We start from the raw sequence: 25,257 nt of genomic DNA, 5'->3' as shown, positions 1-25,257 counted from the left end.
ACCTTGATTCTTGAAGATGATTGTATAACTATGTATCTTTTACAATGTGATATGTGTGAAAACCTTGTGTCTGATGCTTCTTTTATCCAGAGTATGAAAAGATGAACAAGTAAAAGATAAGGAAAATAAATAAAGCATAGGGGAAGATAAGAGGTTAAAAAAAAATTGGGTAGATTGAAATACTAGTGGTTAACGGTAAGGGGTATGGGGCGTATGAGCTTTTTCTTTATTCTTTCTATTTCTTTTTCTGGAGTGATGCAAATATTCTAAAAATGATCATGGAAATGATTATACGCCATGTGATGGTATTCTGAGCATGGATTGTACACCATGTATGGATTATGTGTGTGAAGATTCCACAATAAAAATATTTTAATAAAAAGACACTGTAAAATCAGAAGGAAGGATACACGATAAAGACTGACATGGTATAATCTAGGAATGCCTAGAGTGTACAATGATAGTGATTAAATGTACAAATTAACAAATGTTTTTGCATGAGGAAGAACAGAGGAATGTCAATAATGCAGGGTGTTGAAAATAGATGGTAATTAATATTTTAAAACTTAAAAAGACAATGTAATGACATTTTTTAATTAATTAACGGAAAAAAAAGACATTAACACAACATTTAGAAATCATACCATTCTACATATGCAATCAGTAATTCTTAACATCACATAGATGCATGATCATCGTTTCTTAGTTCATTTGCTTCGGTTTAGAGAAACTAGCAACACAACAGAAAAAGATATAGAATGTTAACATAGAGAAAAAAAATAAAAGTAATAAGAATAGTAAAAAAAAAAACTCTATAGCTCAGATGCAGCTTCATTCAGTGTTTTAACATGATTACTTTACAATTAGGTATTATTGTGCTGTCCATTTTTGAGTTTTTGTATCTAATCCTGTTGCACAGTCTGTATCCCTTCAGCTCCAATTACCCATTATCTTACCCTGTTTCTAACTCCTGCTGGACTCTGTTACCAATGACATATTCCAAGTTTATTCTCGAATGTCCGTTCACATCAGTGGGACCATACAGTATTTGTCCTTTAGTTTTTGGCTAGTCTCACTCAGCATAATGTTCTCTAGGTCCATCCATGTTATTACATGCTTCATAAGTTTATCTTGTCTTAAAGCTGCATAATATTCCATCGTATGTATATACCACAGTTTGTTTAGCCACTCGTCTGTTGATGGACATTTTGGCTGTTTCCATCTCTTTGCAATTGTAAATAACGCTGCTATAAACATTGGTGTGCAAATGTCCGTTTGTGTCTTTGCCCTTAAGTCCTTTGAGTAGATACCTAGCAATGATATTGCTGGGTCACATGGCAATTCTATATTCAGCTTTCTGAGGAACCGCCAAACTGCCTTCCACAGTGGTTGCACCATTTGACATTCCCACCAACAGTGGATAAGTGTGCCTCTTTCTCCGCATCCTCTCCAGCACTTGTCATTTTTTGTTTTGTTGATAATGGCCATTCTGGTGGGTGTGAGATGATATTTCATTGTGGTTTTGATTTGCATTTCTCTAATGGCCAGGGACATTGAGCATCTCTTCATGTGCCTCTTGGCCATCCGTATTTCCTCTTCTGGTAGATGTCTGTTCAAGTCTTTTTCCCATTTTGTAATTGGGTTGGCTGTCTTTTTGTTGTTGAGTTGAACAATCTCTTTATAAATTCTGGATACTAGACCTTTATCTGATACGTCATTTCCAAATATTATCTCCCATTGTGTAGGCTGTCTTTCTACTTTCTTGATGAAGTTCTTTGATGCACAAAAGTGTTTAATTTTGAGGAGCTCCCATTTATTTATTTCCTTCTTCAGTGCTCTTGCTTTAGGTTTAAGGTCCATAAAACCGCCTCCAATTGTAAGATTCATAAGATATCTCCCTACATTTTCCTCTGTTTTATGGTCTTAGACCTAATGTTTAGATCTTTGATCCATTTTGAGTTAACTTTTATATAAGGTGTGAGATATGGGTCTTCTTTCATTCTTTTGCATATGGATATCCAGTTCTCTAGGCACCATTTATTGAAGAGACTGTTCTGTCCCAGGTGAGTTGGCTTGACTGCCTTATCAAAGATCAAATGTCCATAGATGAGAGGGTCCATTTCTGAGCACTCTATTCGATTCCATTGGTCGATATATCTATCTTTATGCCAATACCATGCTCTTTTGACCACTGTGGCTTCATAATATGCCTTAAAGTCCGGCATCGCAAGACCTCCAGCTTCGTTTTTTTTCCTCAAGATGTTTTTAGCAATTCGGGGCAACCTGCCCTTCCAGATAAATTTGCTTATTGGTTTTTCTAATTCTGAAAAATAAGTTGTTGGGATTTTGATTGGTATTGCATTGAATCTGTAGATCAGTTTAGGTAGGATTGACACCTTAATTATATTTAGTCTTCCAATCCATGAACACGGTATGCCCTTCCATCTATTTAGGTCTTCTGTGATTTCTTTTAGCAGGTTTTTGTAGTTTTCTTTATATAGGTTTTTTGTCTCTTTAGTTAAATTTATTCCTAGGTATTTTATTCTTTTAGTTGCAATTGTAAATGGGATTCGTTTCTTGATTTCCCCCTCAGCTTGTTCATTACTAGTGTATAGAAATGCTACAGATTTTTGAATGTTGATCTTGTAACCTGCTACTTTGCTGTACTCATTTATTAGCTCTAGTAGTTTTGTTGTGGATTTTTCCGGGTTTTCGACGTATAGTATCATATCATCTGCAAACAGTGATAGTTTTACTTCTTCCTTTCCAATTTTGATGCCTTGTATTTCTTTTTCTTGTCTAATTGCTTTGGTTAGAACCTCCAACACAATGTTGAATAATAGTGGTGATAGTGGACATCCTTGTCTTGTTCCTGATCTTAGGGGGAAAGTTTTCAATTTTTCCCCATTGAGGATGATATTAGCTGTGGGTTTTTCATATATTCCCTCTATCATTTTAAGGAAGTTCCCTTGTATTCCTATCTTTTGAAGTGTTTTCAACAGGAAAGGATGTTGAATCTTGTCAAATGCCTTCTCTGCATCAATTGAGATGATCATGTGATTTTTCTGCTTTGATTTGTTGATATGGTGTATTACATTAATTGATTTTCTAATGTTGAACCATCCTTGCATACCTGGGATGAATCCTACTTGGTCATGATGTATAATTCTTTTAATGTGTTGTTGGATACGATTTGCTAGAATTTTATTGAGGATTTTTGCATCTATATTCATTAGAGAGATTGGTCTGTAGTTTTCTTTTTTTGTAATATCTTTGCCTGGTTTTGGTATGAGGGTGATGTTGGCTTCATAGAATGAATTAGGTAGTTTTCCCTCCACTTCGATTTTTTTGAAGAGTTTGAGGAGAGTTGGTACTAATTCTTTCTGGAATGTTTGATAGAATTCACATGTGAAGCCGTCTGGTCCTGGACTTTTCTTTTTAGGGAGCTTTTGAATGACTAATTCAATTTCTTTACTTGTGATTGGTTTGTTGAGGTCATCTATTTCTTCTTGAGTCAAAGTTGGTTGTTCATGTCTTTCCAGGAACCCGTCCATTTCATCTAAGTTGTTGTATTTATTAGCATAAAGTTGTTCATAGTATCCTGTCATTACCTCCTTTATTTCTGTGAGGTCAGTAGTTATGTCTCCTCTTCCATTTCTGATCTTATTTATTTGCATCCTCTCTCTTCTTCTTTTTGTCAATCTTGCTAAGGGCCCATCAATCTTATTGATTTTCTCATAGAACCAACTTCTGGTCTTATTGATTTTCTCTATTGTTTTCATGTTTTCAATTTCATTTATTTCTGCTCTAATCTTTGTTATTTCTTAACTTTTGCTTGCTTTGGGATTAGTTTGCTGTTCTTTCTCCAGTTCTTCCAAGTGGACAGTTAATTCCTGCATTTTTGCCTTTTCTTCTTTTCTGATATAGGCATTTAGGGCAATAAATTTCCCTTAGCACTGCCTTTGCTGCATCCCATAGGTTTTGATATGTTGTGTTTTCATTTTCATTCGCCTTGAGGTATTTACTAATTTCTCTTGCAATTTCTTCTTTGACCCACTCGTTGTTTAAGAGTGTGTTGTTGAGCCTCCACGTATTTGTGAATTTTCTGGCCCTCCGCCTATTATTGATTTCCAACTTCATTCCTTTATGATCCGAGAAAGTGTTGTGTATGATTTCAATCTTTTTAAATTTGTTAAGACTTGCTTTGTGACCCAGCATATGGTCTATCTTTGAGAATGATCCATGAGCACTTGAGAAAAAGGTGTATCCTGCTGTTTTGGGATGTAATGTCCTATAAATGTCTGTTAAGTCTAGCTCATTTATAGTAATATTCAGATTCTGTAATGACATTTTTAAGGTGTTGAGGGCGGAAAAAAGGTGCCAATACAAAATTCTATATCCAGCTAAACTATCTTTCAAAAACCAGGGTGAGGGTGGTGCAATGGTGACTCAGTGGCAGAATTCCTGCCTGCCATGCTGGAGACCCGGGTTCGATTCCTGGAGTCTGCCCATGCCAAAAAGAAAATCAGGGTGAAATACAGACATCTGCAGATTTTTTTCAAATATTGGGAGAGTTCATCACAGACATGAACAAGAAAGGCTAAAAGACTTTTTTCAGGACAAAGATAATTAATGTCAGATGAAAACTGGTTAACAGGAAGAAATAAAGAACACTAGATATGGCTAATATGTGGATAAACAGAACCATTTTAATTTTTAAGAGCAAAAATAATAATATTGTGCTATGGGGTGTATAACATATAGAAGTAAACTACATGATAATAGCAAAAGGACACATAAATTATGCTTTATAAATTCTTACATTTTGTATGAAGTTACATTATTAATTCTAAGTAGACTATGGTAAAATAAAATAAAGATGCCTGCAGAAATATGTAGAGCAATTATTTAAAAAGTATGAAGAGGTAAACCTAAAAGCTAGGAGAATAAATAAAATTGAATACTAAAAAAAGTCTGATGACTTCACTAGGGAAAAAACAAGAATAAAAAACAGTTGAAGAATTAGAAAACAAATAACAAGGTGGCAAACTTAAAGTCAACCACTGATAATTATATTAAATTTAAATGAACCAAACACTCCAATTAAAAGGCCCAATTACATAACAGTCTACAAGTGAGACATGAACTACAAACATATACATAAGAAAGGCTGAAAATAAAACCACGGAAAAAGATGTATCAGTCGAACAGTAACAATAAGAAAGATCACAAGCCTATATTAATCAGACAAAAATAAAGCTTTACCACAAGAAGAATTACCAAATATAAAGAAGGACATTTCCGAATGATGAAAGGAAGACATAATCATAACTGAGCATGTGCTTAATAAAGTACTTCAAAATACAGGAAACAAAAGCAGACAGTGCTAAACAAAGAAGCAGACAAATTCACCTCATACTTAGAGAAAATAATCAGGAAAGATACAGAGGACTAGAATATACTCTCAAACAACCCAAACTAATAAACATTGATATCCAGAGTCAATCCAGGATATAAATTGTGTTCTGGTGCAAGGGGAACATTCACCAAGATAAATCGCATGGTTAGCAACAAAATGTGCCCCTGTGAATTTCAAAAGACTGAAATTTTACAGAACGTTCTCTGGTCATAAAGAAATTAAATTAGAAGTCAATGGCAAAGAGTATTAAAAAAAAATCCCCACAGTGAGAAACTGAATATAACACTTTTAAATAACCCATGGTTAAAGAAGAAATCACAACGGAAATGAGAAAACATTTTGAACTGAATGGAAATTAAAATGCAATGTATCGAAATGTGTAGGTTAAGCTAAAATAGTGCTTAAATAATGGTAAGATTTTAAATCAATCATCTAAACTCAAAGTGAGTATAAGAAAGAAAATATAGATCAGAAGAGAAAATCAGAGAAAAATCAACAAAGAGAAAATTCAACAAGTAAAGCTTGGCTCTGTGTAAAGATGAATATAACTGACAAACCCATAGCAAAACTAATCGAGAAAAGAACAGAAAGGGAAAATACAAAGTAAAAATATCAAGAATGAAATAGGTCTTTCACCAGAGGACGTGGAGATAGTAAAACAGTATTATGAACAACTTCCTGCCAATAAACTAAAAAACTTAGATGAAATAAACATATTCCCTGAAAAGCACAAACTATCAAAACTTATATAAGAAGCATCAGAAAAATCTGAAAAGCTTGATATCTGCTAAAGAAATTAAAGTGTATTAAAATGCTCCCTAGGAAGAAAACTAGAAATGAATTCACTGACACTTCTTCAGTATAAGGAGAGAAGCATGTCTCTCACATAACCTGATATCAAAATTTGACGAGAAAACTACAGAACAAAGTTCTTTAGGAACACAAACACAAATATTCTCAACAAAATACTAACAAATAAAACCCAGCAATATATAAAAATAATATACCATGACTAAATGGGATTATATCAGAAATTTAAGGCTGATTTAACATCTGAAAAAAATCAACATAATTCTCTGACATTAACAGGAAAAAAAGAGAAACTATACAATCACCTCAACAGACGCAAAAAAGCATTTTTCAAAATTGAACACCCAATGATAATGATAATTCTCAGCAAATTAGGAAGATAACTCCCCCAGCCTGATAAGGAGACTCTGTGAAAATCCCAGTTTAGCATACTTCATAGATTAAAGAGTGAATGCTTCCTCCCTGACTGGGACAAGGCGAGGAAGTCTGCTTCACCACTTCTATCCAACACTGTACTGGACTTCCAAGGCCAGTAAAAGAAATAAAACGAATAAACAACTAGAAAGAAAGAAAGTCACCTTTATTCACAGACAACATGACGCCTTACTTGGAAAACCCGAAGGAACCTATCAAAGGAAAAAGAAAGAAAGAAAGAAAGAAAAACAAAAGCTCTGCTAAAGCACAATTTACAAAGCCACAGGATACAAGGTCAAAACACAAACACTGAATCTATATCTCCTACTAGCAATGAATGGTTGGAAATTTGGGGGAAGGACATCTTTAGAGAGCACAGCTAAGTGGCTTGTTGTGCTCAGGGTTGTGCAGCCATCACCAGAAGGGAGGTTACAACATCGCCTCCACCCGGAGAAGACACTCCGTGCCCGTGAGCTAGCAAATCCCATCCCTCTGGGAAATAAACGTGTTCAAAAAACGACCATGGGGATGGATACACAACTATGTGATGATGCTGTGAGCCACTGACCGTGTACCACGTACAAAATGTTTGTAAGTTAAGAATGTTTGTATATTGTTTTATCAATAAAAATATTTTTAAATTTTTAAATATTATTTTCAACAGCCTTAAAGAACACAGCAAAGTTAAGAATAAGCTTAATAAAGGACCTCCATGAAAACTACAAAAAACCTGCTAAAAGGAACTAAGACAAATAAACAGAGAGCTCTACCATGTTCAGAGATTAGTATAATGATGATTCTCCCCAAATTCGTCTATAGATTCAAAGCAATTGCAATGAAAAAATTCCAAAAGGTTGTCTGGTATAAACTGACAAGCTGATTGTATAATTCATTTGAAAAAAAACAAAGGACTGAGAATAGCCAACAAAATTGAGAAGAATAACAAATTTGCAGGACTTATCTCTCTGGTTTCAAACCTTACCATAAATCTAGAGTAATCAAAACAGTGAGTCTGGCCTAAATACAGATAAGTTGTTTAAGAGAACAAAATAGAGAGTCCAGAAGTAGACCCACAGGTACATAATCAATCATTTCTTTTTTTTTAAACAGAGATGCCCAGGTAAATGAACGGGGAATGAGAAATCTTTTCAATGGCCCTTAACTCATGTCATATAAAAACATTAATTCAAGGTTACTTAAACATACAAGCCAAAACTACAATTCTTCCAGTTTCAGAAAACAGAGTATCTCTGTGACTCTGAGGAGAAAAAGATTTTGAGGAGAGGACATAAAACACAACTATTCTTATAAATTGATAAATTCGACTTCGACACATTTGAAAAATTCAGCTTATTAAAAGAAACCATTAAGAAAATGAAATGGCAAGTCCTGGACTGGGAGAAAATATTCCCAATAAAGACTTGCACGTGGAATATATTAAAAACTCCTACAAATCAATAACAAAAAGGCAAATAACCCAACAGAAAACGAGGCTAAAGATGTCAAGGGACACATACTATGAAGATGGGATGTGAATGGCCTGCAGGCACATGAAAAGGCACCCGCTCAACTTGCTGGTTCTCAAGGAGATGCAAGCTAAAGCCACGAGAAATCATCACACACCCACCCAAATGGCAGAGATCAGAGTGACCACACCAAGTGCGAGCAAGGGCATGGACGGCCACCAGGGAGACGACCATGCGGCTCCCACACATGCCTCGGCCCCAGAGCCGCACTGGCCGGCTGCACCCAAGGGAGAGGTGGGCGTTTGCACAGTGAGGCCCAAGCGGCCCTACTGGGGCGGCCCAAACCCAGGTGGCCCCGTGTGCCTTAACTGGAAGATGAAACGAATGAATTAGGGAATATTCATGCCACAAAGTGTCCCTCAGCAAAAACGATAAGCCACTATAGACGCAATGAGGCGGAATCTGAGGAGCACCACTCTGAGCAAAAGAAGCCAGGCTCGGGAGCCGACCTGGAAACGAGTCTATGGCGATACAAATCAGAACACCCCTACTTTTGGGGCAGGGGAATGACCGCAAGAGGGCATGACAACGCCAGCAACGGGGACAAGCTTTCATCAAATTCGGTGAAGCATGGTGTGCATCTCATTATACTTACATTTTATCTCAATAAAAAGCATTTAAACAAAAATAAATAAAAACAATTGAAATTTTCTGGGGAAAAAATCAGAAGGATCTGCTAACTGGAGGGTTGATTTGTTTAAACTGTTGCATTTCCCTTTTACAGGTTACCCCATTTATGAATTAATTGAGTTTGATAAAGGACGAAATAGAATACCTGTTGACTCTTCTTGGGCACTTCTCTGGCTTGATATCCAATTCATAATGATAGATGTCAATTTTTGGAATGTCCATTTCGAAGAAATTGGCCTGTAATTTGATTGTTCTCCCAGAGGTCCCAAAGTCGGGTCTAGGTGGAGGCTTGAAGGCATATCCTTGGATGGGGGGTGGTGGCGGCGCGGGAGGGGCAAGCACTGCAAAAGAGCAAAAGACGGCCCATTACCCGAAGAAGAGGCGACTCCACAGCAATCCGCCATGAGGCTGGGTGGGGAACAGCCTTCTTCCCACATGATTCTTACCACTCCATGATCCGTGGCCCTGTGCCTTTCCTTCTCCCCTCTCCACAGACGTTAATGCCGTCCCCGTCCATGCCAGAGCTCATCCCCCCACAGGGCGTGACCTGGCCCCCCGCACCCAGCCCCTGCCCCTGCTGCTGGGCTCCCACCACCTGCGCTGTGACCTTCCTGGGTTCACTCGGGGCCCGTGACCTTGGCCAGGCCCTTCTTTTTCAGACTCTTCCCTCCCGGGTCCTCCCCTTGCTCTGCCCAGTTGCTGGCTTTTCCCAGCGTGGTCCTCTCCACTTCCCCCATTCATAATCAGTAAATCCTTAACCTACAGATCCCTTCCCCTTGCTGAGTTCCTGCTAAATGAGAGGTTCACAGTCAATTCAAACTCAAGATCTGCAACTGAACATCTCTCCCCCAAGCCTGCGGCTCCTTGAAGACATGGAAGACCCACCCTCCATCAAGACCCGCCCCCATCCTTCACAGCCAACTGTTCCCCCTTCCTCACCATTTCACCTGCGTTTCTAATTCATCTACCCCCACCCCACACCCTTTCAGTCCTCTCAGCTCAGCTCCCCATTTTACCCCACAAGGGCTAGGGCAGAAGCATCCGACAGGGTTCTCAGCTTCCAGGCACCCCCATCCTCATCCAGCTCACGGTGTTTGTGGTTCCCAGCACCTAGCTCCAACACTGAAGGACTTGACAACCAATGCCCGCCTTCCCTCCCACCTCTTCCCCATCCCAAGAACCCTTCAGAGCCTGGTCCAGCACGGCTCCTGCCCAACGGTCCCACTGGGAGCATCCCTCCAAGACCTGGAGCACGGCGGGAACGTCTTAGTGCTGCCTGCTTCCTCCACCCCACTGTCCTCACTGTCAAGGCCATGGGCTGCAAGTCCCCCCGACCCAGGCCAGGACTTCCTTCCGGGTGAAAACCTCCACGTTCCCCAGGGTCTGTGAGGCCACCAACGCACAGAGGAGCCTGGAAACATTCTGTAAGCATGAGGCAGGGGGGTGAGAGGGGAGAGGCACCCAGGGGCCTCTTGCAGTGGACCATGAAGTCACGAAGGAGATGCTGCCAACCTAAGAAGTCAGGAAAATCAAGCTTTCCCAACACAGCGCTAAGGCAAACTGCCATGCTTTGCCCTGAAAACCACTTAGCACACGCAGGCCTCCATTCCAGTGGCTTCTGGCAGTCTCTCTGGTCCCAGAAAATGACTTAGTGACCTCGTCTCTGCACAGACCAACATCACACTGCCAACAAAGAAGCGTCTCCATATTAAGTCAATGCGCTAACCTTTACTGTGCATTATTGTAACTCGCTGGTTATCATACTTGTCACCTGCACATCTGTTCACCTTCTTTGCATATGAGAAATTAGAAAGCTGGAACAGTGAGGATTACAGGCAAGGTAGGCAAGCCCAGAAGGATAAGGCTCATTTGCAGCAAAAGCTGTCTAGTAGCCTCCCCCTATTCAATATTAAAGCATTAATTTAACCAGGGAATGATTTAAATTCAAACTGTGGTGTAGAAGAAAAGCAATAAACATTCAGTGGAAACAAAAGTATTCAGCTGTCCTCACTGCATTTCTCACCCAAGAAAATTCAGGGAGTCCTTGAGTTACTTTTCTGTTTTCTATAATAAACAGGTTATTTATTGCACTAAGTCACCGCATCTGGAAGCCTCTGGGCTCTCCGATGGGCGGCTGTCACTTCACGGAGCACACACCCGCAGACTTGTAAACACTTCCTTCCTTCATCAAGCAGGCTCACGTGCCTCTTATGTGCTGGGCAGTGTGCTAGGGACCGAGGACACAAAAGTAAATTGTGCTCTGAAGCAGCCCACGTGCTGTTTCCAGAGAACAATTTCAGACTGCGGGCAATCAAACAGATGAAGTTTGTTCACTTTTCATAAGCTCAGCAGGCCCCACGTGACCCTGCGCTGTGGATGCTGGTGGCAGCAGGGGGGTGGATGCTGCCGTCCACATCGGCCTGTTCAACGGGTCAGCTCTGCACTCTCCCTACACGTGGCACTGAGGAAAAACCCAGACGTGGGCCCGCTCTCAGTGAATTACATCTCTTCAGAAAGCGGAACCTTGCAAACGTAGAAACAAGGCAGCTGAGAAGGTGCATGGGTGCAGAAGGAGAACTGTCACCGCACTGCAGACAGCCTGCGTCCGTGAAGAGAGCCATCCTCTGTTTATCGCCCCCCCAGTTTACAAAGTGCTTTTGCGTGTTTCTTAACTGAGCCTGGTGGCTACAAAGTAAAGTATAACGTTTAGAGGTGAAAACAACCAAGGCTCAGGCAGATCAAGTAACGTGCTGGTGAAGGGCAGCGCTGAGGCCCCCCCCCCCAGTCCCACGGTGTCAGCCCCTCCCAGGGAGGCCCCTTAGTGAAGCTAATGGTTTCACCTCACTTAAATCCAACCGACTGGCACAGATGAGACCTAGGGGCGATTTCTCAGGTAGGGCCGATTTACTCTAAGGAGCTTCCCCCAAACCCTATCACATCTAAATCACCATGGGAAACAACGGAAATTAACACTGTTCATCATCTTATGTGACCAACTTGTATTAATAAAAGCAGTGGGGGAAAAAATTGGGAATTTTTTCATAAAAAATGTCACAAGATATTTCTCCTCTGCTCCTGGCTTTTAATAACGAAAACACTGAAACGACTTCATGGGAAGGCATATGGAATAGAAAATCACAAGAAACCATAACAGGTTTCCAACAGAGGAACGAGTCAAGGACCACCGCGTTACACCTCGGGAAGGAAACCATTAACTACTGGAGGGCATTCAACCCTGTGGGGCCTCCAAGCCCTCGGACGTCTGGGACCTTGTTTCCATGATTCAGAGGGAGTCCCGCATGTAAGCTACCCAAACAAGCAGGAGGATTCAGAAACAAAACACCAGAGAGGAGATGAGCACAGCTAGCTGATGCTCGGGGCCTCCCGGACCTCGCAGCACCAGATGGAAACCAAGTGCTGTCTGAGGCCAAAGGAGTGGACAGGCGCACAGGTGGGCAGAGGGGGCGCAACACAGACCCCGTGCCCGGACAGTCTGGGACCCGGAGAGGTGCAGTGGTCTCAGGGAGCAGATGAAGAGGGAGCTCTGTGCGGGTGGGCCCACTGGGGTGGGTGTAGGGCCCTTATGTCCCCAGGGCACAAGCTCCCCGGGCTGAGCCCCCAGCCCCAGCTCAGCCAGCATGGAACCGGGGCGGCAGTGAGCCCCCAGCTCGGGGGGTAGGAGTCCTAGGAAGGCTTCCCCAAGGAGACCCCGCTGCCTGGCGCCCCAAATTCCTACCCCGTGTCTGAGAATTTGCCTGGACCTCCAGTGGCAACCACGCGGGTGCCCTTATCTGGGTCAAGCTATTCTCCCCCATCTTCCTGTCCCTCCAGGAAAAAACTGGGCTCTGCCTCCCCATGAAAGCTGTCCCCGGCATCCCAGCCCAGCACTTCCTCCGCCAACCGCAGGCAGCCACGCAACCACAGCCCTCCCCGGGCAGCAGCACGTCACACAGCTTTGTTCTGAATCAATTTCCAGTTCTTTCTGTGCTGGGAGTCAGAGCTACCGAGGGCGGGAAGGTAAACCAGTCTTTTCGTTGAGGAATGGCTGCACTGGGGCTGTGGCTCCTGAGAGGGGAAGGACTCCCCACAGGCCACGCAAGCGCAGCCCTCAGCCCCCTAGGGGACCTTGGAGCCCATGGGCAGCACCGAGCCTTCGCTCCAGCCTCTCGAGATCACAAGGCACGTTTATTTAAAATTCCAATTTTTTTTTTCATATTCATCATGTTTATTCTCTTTCATGGAAACCCTTATACCTTCCCTACCCAATTTATCTCCTGTCTCCAATACTCATCAACCCCCCAACATCACCATAAGAGCTGCAACTCCCCTGAGCCACTGCCCCCTCTCCCACCTCAGAATACCCAGATTCTATTTACAAGAGAACCCATCCTTATGCCAAAGTGTCATGAACAGTTCCAAGAAGCTTCGGTTATCTCCACTCACACGTAGTAACACAGTAGGAAAAAAATGCATTTCTTAGCATTCCAAGGCACTTTAGAATGCATTGTTTCAAAATAAAATTGTTGTATGTGACAGTTTTTCTGGTGTTTTCAATTACCATATTGTGCTTCAGATAACTTTCTTACTCATTATAGCTAAAAAAAAGCTAACGGGAGATTAACTATTACAAATGGCACTTAGTATGGGAAAAGCATGCCTACTCAAGAAAAAAAATTCTTAAAAATCTCTGAATTGGGTGGGACATGGTGGCTCAGCAGGCAAGAACGCTTGCCTGCAATGCCAGAGGACCCGGGTTCGATTCCCGGTGCCTGCCCATGTTAAAAAAAAAAAATCTCTGAATTAAGATTATATGCTTCTACTACATTCCTGTTATAGTCTTCCCAATCTGAGGTATCAATTACTCTAATATTCCTGGCATTTATTCTACCCGTGTACTTGCTCCACCCCACTGGAAGTTGGGAAGAATAAGTTTGACATGCTTAACTGCCTCAATTCCTTTATTTCTCTTTGGATGGAGATACCTTCGTGTTTCTGCTTCCCCACTTACTGAGTAGTGGTTGAACCATGGCTTCCCCTACACACACCCACCTGCACACACACAAACACACAAACACCCTCTCCTACTTCATCCACTTATGTTCTCTAAGGATAGTAGTTTCTATTTTTGCCTCCAAATGCATTGCTTTGCATCTTTATCCTTTTTCTCAATTTATTGAGTCCAACCTGCAAAGAACAGTGATAAATATTGAGTCCCCTCAAAAACATCAACAGTTGGTTTATAGTTAAAGAACTCTGACAAATGAAACGAAAAGGGTGACAATTTAAAGGATTTGATGGGACCAGGACATGTGGCTTTGGGCCTTGTATTCTAGGGCATTTGGACCTTGGTGTTTACCGTGGCTTTTGTTTCCAGTGAAGCCCTTGGCTTTTTTTTTTTTTTTTTTTTTCCTTTTTGCATGGGCAGGCACCAGGAAGTGAACCCAGGTCTCCGGCATGGCAGGTGAGAACTCTGCCTGCTGAACTACCATGGCCTGCCCGTGCCATTAACTTTTTTTTTTTTATTAATAAAAAAAAAATTAACTAACACAACATTTAGAAATCATTCCATTCTACATATGCAATCAGTAATTCTTAATATCATCAATAGATGTATGATCATCATTTCTTAGTACATTTGCATCGATTTAGAAAAAGAAGTAGCAAGACAACAGAAAAAGAAATAAAATGATAATATAGAGAAAAAAAATAAAAAATACAAAAAATATATATAAAAAAACAAACAAAAAAAACTATAGCTCAGATGCAGCTTCATTCAGTATTTTAACATAATTACATTACAATTAGGTAGTATTGTGCTGTCCATTTTTGAGTTTTTGTATCTAATCCTGTTGCACAGTCTGTATCCCTTCAGCTCCAATTACCCTGTTTCTAACTCCTGATGGTCTCTGTTACCAATGACATATTCCGAGTTTATTCTCTAATGTCGGTTCACATCAGTGGGACCATACAGTATTTGTCCTTTAGTTTTTGGCTAGTCTCACTCAGCATAATGTTCTCTAGGTCCATCCATGTTATTACATGCTTCATAAGTTTATTCTGTCTTAAAGCTGCATAATATTCCATCGTATGTATATACCACAGTTTGTTTAGCCACTCGTCTGTTGATGGACATTTTGGCTGTTTCCATCTCTTTGCAATTGTAAATAATGCTGCTATAAACATTGGTGTGCAAATGTCCGTTTGTGTCTTTGCCCTTAAATCCTCTGAGTAGATACCTAGCAATAGTATTACTGGGTCGTATGGCAATTCTATGTTCAGTTTTTTGAGGAACCGCCAAACTGCCTTCCACAGTGGTTGCACCATTTGACATTCCCACCAACAGTGGATAAGTATGCCTCTTTCTCCGCATCCTCTCCAGCACTTGTCATTTTTTGTTTTGTTGATAATGGCCATTCTGGAGGATGTGAGATGATATCTCATTGTGGTTTTGATTTGCATTTCTCTAATGGCCAGGGACATTGAGCATCTCTTCATGTGCCTTTTGGCCATTTGTATTTCCTCTTCTGAGAGGTGTCTGTTCAAGTCTTTTTCCCATTTTGTAATTGGGTTGGCTGTCTTTTTGTTGTTGAGTTGAACAATCTCTTTATAAATTCTGGATACTAGACCTTTATCTGATATGTCGTTTCCAAATATTGTCTCCCATTGTGTAGGCTGTCTTTCTACTTTCTTGATGAAGTTCTTTGATGCACAAAAGTGTTTAATTTTGAGGAGCTCCCATTTATTTATTTATTTCTGAAATAAATAAATAACTGAAGAAAGAAATAAAACTCCAATTTTTAAGAGCTACATCTCAAAGAGTAAGAGAAACAGGCAGGAAATGAGTGATCGACTTCCTGGGTGTACTGCCGGGTCGGCGGGGAAAAGCCGGACTGTGGGACCCAGCCCCTGGTACAACCACCCGGTTGCAGCCCCCAACTCCCACAAAAGGACAGAAGCACCCCCTCACATGCCCAGGCCTCCATCAAGGTAAGGGATGAAGACGAAGAAAAGCTGGCACGCAGGTCAGACACTGGGGTGAGCAAAGAAGGAAAAGTGAGAACCTTCTGGAAGTTCTCAAAAATCTGGGTAGGGGCGGGAGGTGCCACAGAACCTGGGTGCCCAGGGGACAGTCCCGCTTGACCAGACTGTCAGCAGTTACCCTGCTATAAGCATGCTCAAGGAACTCCAGCGGGCATCTGACCTGCCTCGCAGGGTGGAAGGAGTCATGGCCTCTCTCTCCAGCCAACACAGCAAGCAAACTTACCACCCTCCCCCTGTCTACGTGGGACATGACTCCCAGGGGTGTGGATCTTCCTGGCAACATGGGACAGAAATCCCAGAATAAGCTGAGATTCAGCATCAAGGGATTGAAAAAAACTCTAGAGTTTCTTTCTAGAATGAGCTGAGACCCAGTATCAAGGGATTGAGAAAATCTTCTCGACCAAAAAGGGGAAGAGGGAAATGAGACAAAGTGTCAATGGCTGCAGAGAGGTTGTCCTGGAGGTTATTCTTATGCATTAAGTAGATATCACCTTGTTAACCAAGATGTTATGGAGAGGCTGGAGGGAAGTGCCTGAAAATGTAGAGCTGTGTTCCAGTAGCCATGTTTCTTGATGATGACTGTGTAATGATATGGCTTTCACAATGTGACTGTGTGATTGTGAAAACCTTGTGTCTGATGCTCCTTTTATCTACCTTGTCGACAGATGAGTAGAACATACGGAATAAAAATAAGTAATAGGGGGAACAAATGTTAAAATAAATTTAGTTTGAAATGCTAGTGATCAATGAAAGGGAGAGGTAAGAGGTATGGTATGTAAAAATTTTTTTTTCTTTTTTTGTTTTATTTTTCTGTTGTCTTTTTATTTCTTTTTCTGAATTGATGCAAATGTTCTGGAAAATGATCATGATGATGAATATGCAACTACGTGATGATATTGCGAATTGCTGAGTGTATGTGTTGGGAATGTTTGTGTTTCTTTCTTGTAATTTTCTTTACAATCAATAAAAAATTAAAAAAAAAAAAAAAAAAAACTTGTATGAATGTCTTCACCTACACCCTCAAAGGGCCTGGCCATACCCAGTACATGGGGCAGCTCACCACTGTGCCCTCCCAGCCCACCTCCATGCCTCCCAGGTTGGGTGCCTGTCATCTCCTTGGCCTCTAGATGACAACCCACTGACAAGCTCACCTCAGAGCCTGGAGCTCATCCACACGCTTGAGGAGTGGACCCCTGGAGCACACAGTCCAAGCAAGGGGCCAAGCACGTACATGTCCTCCCTGCTGCCCTGCAAGAGCTAGCAGGCCTCGGAGACCTGGGCCCACCGGGAAGCACCTAGTTACTCCAGCCAGCACGCTGTGCTTCAATTTCTGGGCCATGCTGTGTTTCTCAAGGGTAGACACCTTTGTCTGCATTCAACCTGGCAAATTCTCTGCACTGAGCCGAGTCACCCAACAGCGCTGAGAGGACGCCCAGGACAGACGGACAGCCGGCAGCTGGTCCCCACTTCTCAGTGTCCCTGCAAGCCCTGCTGCCATCGCAGACCCACCTCCATCACCTGTGGCTCTCATTTAACCAGGGTTCTGTCCTCTGATGCACGGACTAGCCCTATGGTCCATCTCCCTGTATCCCTGTATCACCCCAAGTCACACACATCCCCCCACAAAGTCTGGCCCCCTCTCTCCACGTGGCCCTCATCTCCACAGCTGGCCTGACCCATCTGCCACTTGGAGACCAAAAAGACCTCACCCCGAGGGATGTGTGGCATCAGGCCCCGAGAGCCCCTCATGATTCATGGCTGCGCAGCCCCCAGACTGCCTGCTAGGGCTGGGGCTCTGAGTTTGCAGTCAGATACTGGCCATTCTGGAGCCCGGCCTGCACGCTGTTCCCCAGGGCTCATGCTGTGGTGCCAAGTTGGGGACCCCAGCCCCAGGCCCTGTCCCCCTTCCTAACATCCCCCATCATGGCCAGCCAGAGCTCTGCGGCTCTACCTGGGTTGACCTGGCGACCGGCATCCACAGTAGCATTCCAGGGACAAGCAAGGGGGTGAGTCCACTTGTTAAAGGTTTCTGATTCTGCTACACATTTTCCAGATATTCAAGCATTTGAACCACCATTTTCAAAAAGTGCGCCCTGCACCTGGTCGGGCGCACAGACCCGAGTGAGGCGGAGAGACACTCACTCGCTGCACCCCCACCCCATCCCCACCCTGTGGACCCAGCCTTTCTTTCCTGCAGGGTTTACCGAACCTTAACCACAGGTGACGTGGGATATATCTGTAGAATTCGAAGCTGGAAGAGAACGGTCAGCCCAGACCCACCCAGGCTGCTAAGCCATCGCCATGAGCCCAGCTCCGCAGCAGAGGGCTGCTGGGTTGAGGCCCAGGAGAGGCTGCGCAATTGGCAGCCGGGTTTCCGGCCACCAACCCTGAAAGGCGGCATTCCTCCACCACACCCTTTGATGAGTTATCTGACCTTTAAAAAACCAGAATGATCTGCTTGGTTGCTCATCACTAGGTGACAAATATCCCTTAGGAAAAAGTCTTTTCAGTCACACAGAATTCTTAAATAAGCGAGCAGCCTCCCTCTCAAAATAAGCAGTTTTGGTGACGGGTTGGGGAGCCAGAGGCTGGGGTAGATGTCCGTCTGTCCTGCTACTGGGACATGAACGTGTGGCGTACCTGCCAAGGCTCCTGCGCAGCCCAGGGCCCTCCAGGGCTGTGACCTCAGCTGCCCGCCTGGAGCCAAAAACGTCCCAGTGAAACTGAGAGTTGCAAAGCGTGCCCCAAAACTGCAGAGTTAGCATTAGTACTTGGGCCACAGGACCCCTATTTGCCTCACACTGGGTATCAGCCAGAAATTACAAAGGCAAAGAAAGTGACAGAAATAGCTCAGGGCTACACAATCCTTCTGTGCCACTCACCAGGCGGCACCTCCTTACGCCCCCCCACGAGGAGAGGGTGCAGGCTCGGGGGTCACATGACTTGTTGGGGAGCCCTGGCCAGGTGGTGGCTGCATCCTTCACCCCAGGATACAGGCTCACAGGGGCAGAGACCAGAGGGCAGACTTTGTCGCACAGGTTCTCCCCCGGAAAAGCAGGGCACCTGGCTGCACCTTCCGAGTCTACCTGTCGCCTACCACGGGGCAGCCGCTCTACTGGCCATGCAGGGTGATGGGACTACACTAAGCTCAGCCACAGCAGCCTTGCAGTGCAGCGAATGGACACACTCTCACAGAAGGCAGTAAGTGCAGAGGGGACATCTGCTTCCGCCAGCTGGAGCAACGACGCAAACAGCTACGTGGCACCTACAGGACGGATGGTGTTGGGCCCTGGGAACAATGAAGACAAACCCAAACCTAACCTGCCTTCCCGGTGAAGTGTGTTTTTTCAGCCTACCAATTGCACAAGACACACGGACCATGTGCAACACTTGCTCTGACCTCGGGTTCAACCCCTGCCGGCCAAGCCCAGGTCTGGGTCAGAACGGGTCTGCCTGCGGTCACATTCTAACTGCCCAGTCCTCAGATTCCAAATCCCGGCATGCTTAACACTATGGGAGACAGGGTGGCACAAACCCATCCTGAGTGGCTATGATGGCTCCTGACGCCACCTGGGCAGAGCACGGCCTGCAAGGTGTAGTTACGTCATCGGTGCAGGCTGGAACAGAGGGAGTTTGTGGTGCATGCAGGTGCTGACACGTGAACACTGGCCCCAGAAAGCAAGGAGTACGGGACACCTAAGTGGGGGCCCACCCCGCCACACCACCTCCCCTGCGCCCTGCCCTGAGGCCACCGCAGGGTCCCCTCAGGAACGACCCTTCCCCTCTGCCTTGTTGGGGAGGGACAGAGAGCTGGCCCGGCAGGAAGCTGCGCCGTACCCTAAGAAGGGACTTGCACTTCCACTCATCCCTACCTCTGGGAAGCTGTGGTCATCACCTTCCTCTCGGGAGGAGGAAGGAAAGGAGAGACAGGAGAGTGGTGGGACTCAGGTTGGGCAGGGAGGAACGGGCCCTGCGGGGAGGCCCTGCACCCGTGAGGGCAGTATTTTTGGAAATGGGTCACCTCCAGGCTGGGGCCGGTTCCCGTAAGTATTTTGCCTGTGTTCACCCCTAGTAAAAATTTTGGGGGAAATTCCATCACTCAGCTGGGTTCTAGGCAGCAGCAGTAGGAGGGCGGGGCCCTGCCTGCCTGGGGCTGGGGGGTAGGCAGTGCCCCATGGGGTGCGGAGGCGGGGCCCAGTGTTGGGGCAAAGCCAGAGCCAGAAAACCCCAGGGGAAGGAAGACCTGGGTGAGTCAGGGCTGGGGACTGCTATGAAAACTACTCATGTAACTCTTTCGGTTTAATGACTAATATTCCAAAAATATTTAACCTTTTTTTTTTCAGTGAGCACTATTACACACATAGGAACATATGACAAATACACAGTGTAAAGTTTAAGCATAAAACATCCTACTACCCTCCTGCAAATTATTCACACTGTTCTTTATTTTCATTGCAAACCTAAAGAATTTCATCTACAATGTCGTTTTTTCTTGTTAGAGAAGTTGTGGGTTTACAGAACAATCATGCATACAATATAGGAGCTCCATACACCACCCCACTGTAACACCTCGTACTGCTGTGGCCCATTTGTTAGGACTGACTGATGAAAGCACATTTTCACAGCTGTATCATTAACTCCAGTCCACGGTTTAACTTAGGTAAGTTCACTGCGTTTTGCAGGCCTATGTATTTTTTTATTAAACTTGTATTCTAGTACTAAATGTAAAACCTAACATCTTTCCTTTTAACCACATTGAGGGGCATATTTCAGTGCCGCTAATTGTGATCACAATGTTGTGCTTCCGTCACCTCCACCCATCACCAAAACACCTCCATCGCTCCAAACAGAAACTCTACACTGTGAGCCGTACCTCCTATTCCTCATCCCCACCTTGTCCCCTGGTGATCTATATTCTGGTTCTAACTCTATGAATTTTCTAATCCTAATTATTTTGTATCAGTCATACAATATCCTCTTGTGTCTGGTTTATTTCATTCTACATGAAGCCTTTGAGGCTCATCCATGTTGTCACGTGTGCTGGGACTTCACTCCTCTTCACAGCTGAATCATATTCCACTGCGTGCATAAACCATATTCTGTTTATCCATTCATCAACTGAGGGACACTAGGGTTTCTTTCATCTTTTGGGCAATTGTGAATAACGCCACTATGAACATCAGTGTTGAGCTTTATCTTTGTGTTAGTGAGTAGAAGGACTGCTTATATGCTCTGGATAATAAACCCTTATCAGATGTGGTTTCCAAATACGTTCTTCCATTGCATAGGTTGTTTTACATTCATGAAGTTTTTACTTTTTATGAGGTGCCATTTATCTATTTTTTCTTTTGTTATATGCTTTGGGCATAAAGCCCAAGAAACCGTCGCCTAACACAAGATCCTGAAGATGCTTCCCTCCTTTTTCTTCTAGGAGTTTGATAGTTCTGGCTCTTACAGACAGATGTTCGATTCACTTTGAGCTGATTTTTGTGTATGGTATATGGTAAGGGTCCACCTTCCTTCTTTTGCAAATAGAGTTCCCAGCATCATTTGTTGAAGAGACTATTCTTTCCCAACTGAGTGGTCTTTGCCCCCTTATCAAAAATCAATTTGCCATAAATGGTAAAGGTTGATTTCTGAGCTCTCAATTTTACTCCTTTGATCCGTATGCCTGTCCTTGTGCCATGCTGTTTTGATTACTGTGGCCCTGCAACAAGTCTTAAGATCAGGAAGTGTAAGTCCCCCAAATCTGTCCTTCTTTTTCAAAATGGCTTTGACTACTCAGGCCACTCACCCTTTCATAGAAATTTGATGACTGACTTTCCCACTTCTACAAAGAAGGTTGCTGGAATTTTGATAAGAATTGTGCTCAATCTGCAAATCACTTTGAGTAGAAATAATATCTTAATATTTAGTTTGACAAACCACGAACACAGAATATCCTTCCATTTATTTAGATCTTTGATTTATTTTAGCAACATTTTATAGTTTTTTATGCAAAAGTTCTTTACATCCTTTGTTAGATTCATTACTAAACATCAGATTCTCTTAGTTGCTATTATAAATGGAATTTCTCTTCTTGATTTCTTGTTCTGATTGTTTATTACTATTGTATAAAAACTACTAATTTTTGCACGTTGATCATGTACCCTCCTCCACTTTGCTGAATTCCTTTCTTAGCTGTAAGAGTTTTGTTACAACTTTTTCAGGATTTTCTGTATAGATTTTCTGTAAGATTATGCCATCAGCAAACAGGGAGAAGCTTCAATTTCCCTGTGTAATTTGGATGCCTTTTATTTCTTTTTCTTGCGTACGTACTCTGGTTAGAACTTCCGGTACAATGTCGAATAACAATGGTGACAGTGGCCATCCTTGTTTGTTCCTAGTCTTAGACGTAAAGCTTCAGTCTTTCTCCATTAATGGAGAAACTTAAGTATGATGTTAGCTGTGGGTTTTTTTTAAATTTATCCTTTATTGCACTGAGGAAGTTTCCTTCTAGTCCCAGTTCTCGAAGTGATTTTATCAAGGAGTGCTGGATTTTGCCAAAAGCCTTTTCTGCATCAACTGAAATTATCACGTGCTTTTTTTTTCTTCATTCTACTAAAGTGGTATATTACATTAATTGATTTTCTTACATTGAATGACCCTTGCATACCTGGGATAAACCCCACTTGATCACAATGTATAAACAGAAGCTGAGAGAGTTTGTTAACAAGAGATCTGCCCTAAAAGAAATACTAAAGTAAGCGTATAATTATTTTAATGTGCTGTGGGATTTGGTTTCCTAATATTTTGTTAAGAATTTTTCATCTATTTGGAAACGACATATCAGATAAAGGTCTAGTATCCAGAATTTATAAAGAGATTGTTCAACTCAACAACAAAAGACAGCCAATCCAATTACAAAACGGGAAAATGACTTGAACAGACACCTCTCAGAAGAGGAAATACAAATGGCCAAAAGGCACATGAAGAGATGCTCAATGTCCCTGGCCATTAGAGAAATGCAAATCAAAACCACAATGAGATATCATCTCACACCCACCAGAATGGCCATTATCAACAAAACAGAAAATGACAAGTGCTGGAGAGGATGCGGAGAAAGAGGCACACTTATCCACTGTTGGTGGGAATGTCAAATGGTGCAACCACTGTGGAAGGCAGTTTGGCGGTTCCTCAAAAAGCTGAATATAGAATTGCCATACGACCCAGCAATATCATTGCTAGGTATCTACTCAGAGGACTTAAGGGCAAAGACACAAATAGATACTTGCACACCAATGTTTATAGCAGCATTATTTACAATTGCAAAGAGACAGAAACAGCCAAAATGTCCATCAACAGACGAGTGGCTAAACAAACTGTGGTATATACATATGATGCAATATTATGCAGCTTTAAGACAGAATAAACTTTTGAAGTATGTAACAACTTGGATGGACCTTGAGAACATTATGCTAAGTGAGACTAGCCAAAAACTAAAGGACAAATACTGTATGGTCTCACTGATATGAACTGACATTAGTGAATAAACTTGGAATATGTTGTTGGTAACAGAGACCATCAGGAGATACAAATAGGGTAAGATAGTGGGTAATTGGAACTGAAGGGATACAGACTGTGCAACAGGACTGTATACAAAAACTCAGAAATGGACAACACAATACTACCTAACTGCAATGTAATTATGTTAAAACACTGAATGAAGCTGCTTGTGAGAATGATAGAGGGAGGAGGGCTGGGGACATAAATGAAATTAGAAAGAAAGATAGATGTTAAAGATCGAGACGGTATAATCTAGGAATGCCTAGAGTGTATAATAATAGTGAAACATACAATGTACAAATTTTAACAATGTTATTGCATGAGAAAAAACAAAGGAATGTCATTATTGCAGAGTGCTGAAAATAGATAATTAATACTTTAAATGTCACCTTATGTGTGAGACTAAAGCAAAAAATGTTTATTTGTTACAAAATTTATATTTTGACTAGAGCATTTCCTAATATAACTCATGTAGATAGTTTGATTGAATGTCATAAGTACTTGGAATCTCAGGTAGGACATGAGATTTTGTTGGTTTGTCCAGAGTGATGCCCCGATGAATCCCAGAGTGATTTGATCAGTGACTGGAAAAGCATTTGCAAGCCCCCTTCGGGGAATGGTGGGAGCGGGGAGAAATTCAACTTCCCCAAGTTGAATTCTTGATATTCTCACAAGCAGTGTAGACAACCAAAGCTATAGGCTGAGCCCCCAGTCTTGGGGTTTGTTCATATGAAACTTAACCCCACAAAGGATAGGTCAAGTCTACTTAAAATTTAGGCCTAAGATTCACCCCCAAGAGAGCCTCTTTTGTTGCTCACATGTGGCCACTCTCTCCAGCCAACATGATGGGCAGTCTCACCACCCTACCCCTCTCTGTGTGGGACATGACTCCCAGGGGTGTGAACCTTCCTGGCAACGTGGGACAGAAATCCTGGAAAGAGCCGAGATTCAGCATCAAGGGACTGAGAAAAACCCTAGAATGAGCTGAGAATTAACCTCAAGGGATTGAGAGAACCTTCACGACCAAAGGGGGAAGAGTGAAATGAGACTAAGTGTCAATGGCTGAGAGATTCCAAACAGAGTCAAGAGGTTATCCTGGAGGTTATTCTTATGCATTAAGTAGATATCACCTTGTTGTTCAAGATGTAGTGGAGAGGCTGGAGGGAACTGCCTGAAAATGTAGAGCTGTGTTCCAGTAGTCATGTTTCTTGATGATGATTGAACAATGATATAGCTTTCACAATGAGACCCTGTGAATGTGAAAACCTTATGTCTGATGCTCCTTTTAGCTACTATAGCAACAGAAGAGTAGAACATATGGAATAAAAATAAATAATAGGGGGGAACAAATGTTAAAATAAATTTAGTTTGAAATCCTAGTGGTAAATGAAAGCGAGGGGTAAGGGGTATGGTATGTATAATCTTTTTTTTCTCTAATTATTATTGTTTTATTTCTTTTTCTGTTGTCTTTTTATTTCTTTTTCTAAATCGATGCAAATGTTCTAAGAAATGATGAATATGCAACTATGTGATGATATTAAGAATTACTGATTGTATATGTAGAATGGAATGATATCTTAATCTTTTGTTTGTTAAATTTTTTTAATTAACAAAAAAAGTTTTAAAAAAAAGAATTTTTCATCTATATTCACTAGAAAGATTGGTTTGTAGTTTTCTTTTCATTTGTAATATCTTTATCTGGCTTTGGTATTAGGGTGACGTTGATGTCATAGAATGAGTTAGGTACTGCTCCCTCTTCTTCAATTACTGGAAGAGTTTGAGCAGGATTGGTATTAATTATTCTTGGAATAATTGGTAGAATTCATCTGTGAAGCCACGTGGTGCTGGACTTTTCTGTGTTAGTTGGTCTTT

The 25,257-nt window shown here is 42.5% G+C and overlaps 1 protein-coding gene across 6 annotated transcripts in view; it reads right to left on the bottom strand.

The window, feature by feature from the left end:
• Positions 1-25,257, bottom strand: part of AGO2 (argonaute RISC catalytic component 2) — a 134,015-nt gene that overhangs the window by 57,591 nt on the left and 51,167 nt on the right. For 4 of the 6 annotated variants that reach the window (XM_077166705.1, XM_077166704.1, XM_077166706.1 and 1 more), the window contains one exon: positions 8,945-9,140. In XM_077166705.1, the coding sequence (XP_077022820.1) occupies positions 8,945-9,140 (196 nt within the window). Of the gene's footprint in view, positions 1-8,944; positions 9,141-9,815; positions 9,928-10,044; positions 10,968-25,257 lie in introns of those variants that run through there. The other 2 variants (XM_077166703.1, XM_077166708.1) reach the window with 2 other exon arrangements.

The sequence above is a fragment of the Tamandua tetradactyla genome, chromosome 6, assembly GCF_023851605.1.
Source record: "Tamandua tetradactyla isolate mTamTet1 chromosome 6, mTamTet1.pri, whole genome shotgun sequence".
Classification (NCBI taxonomy): domain Eukaryota; kingdom Metazoa; phylum Chordata; class Mammalia; order Pilosa; family Myrmecophagidae; genus Tamandua; species Tamandua tetradactyla.
This window is presented reverse-complemented; position numbering and strand designations above follow the sequence as displayed.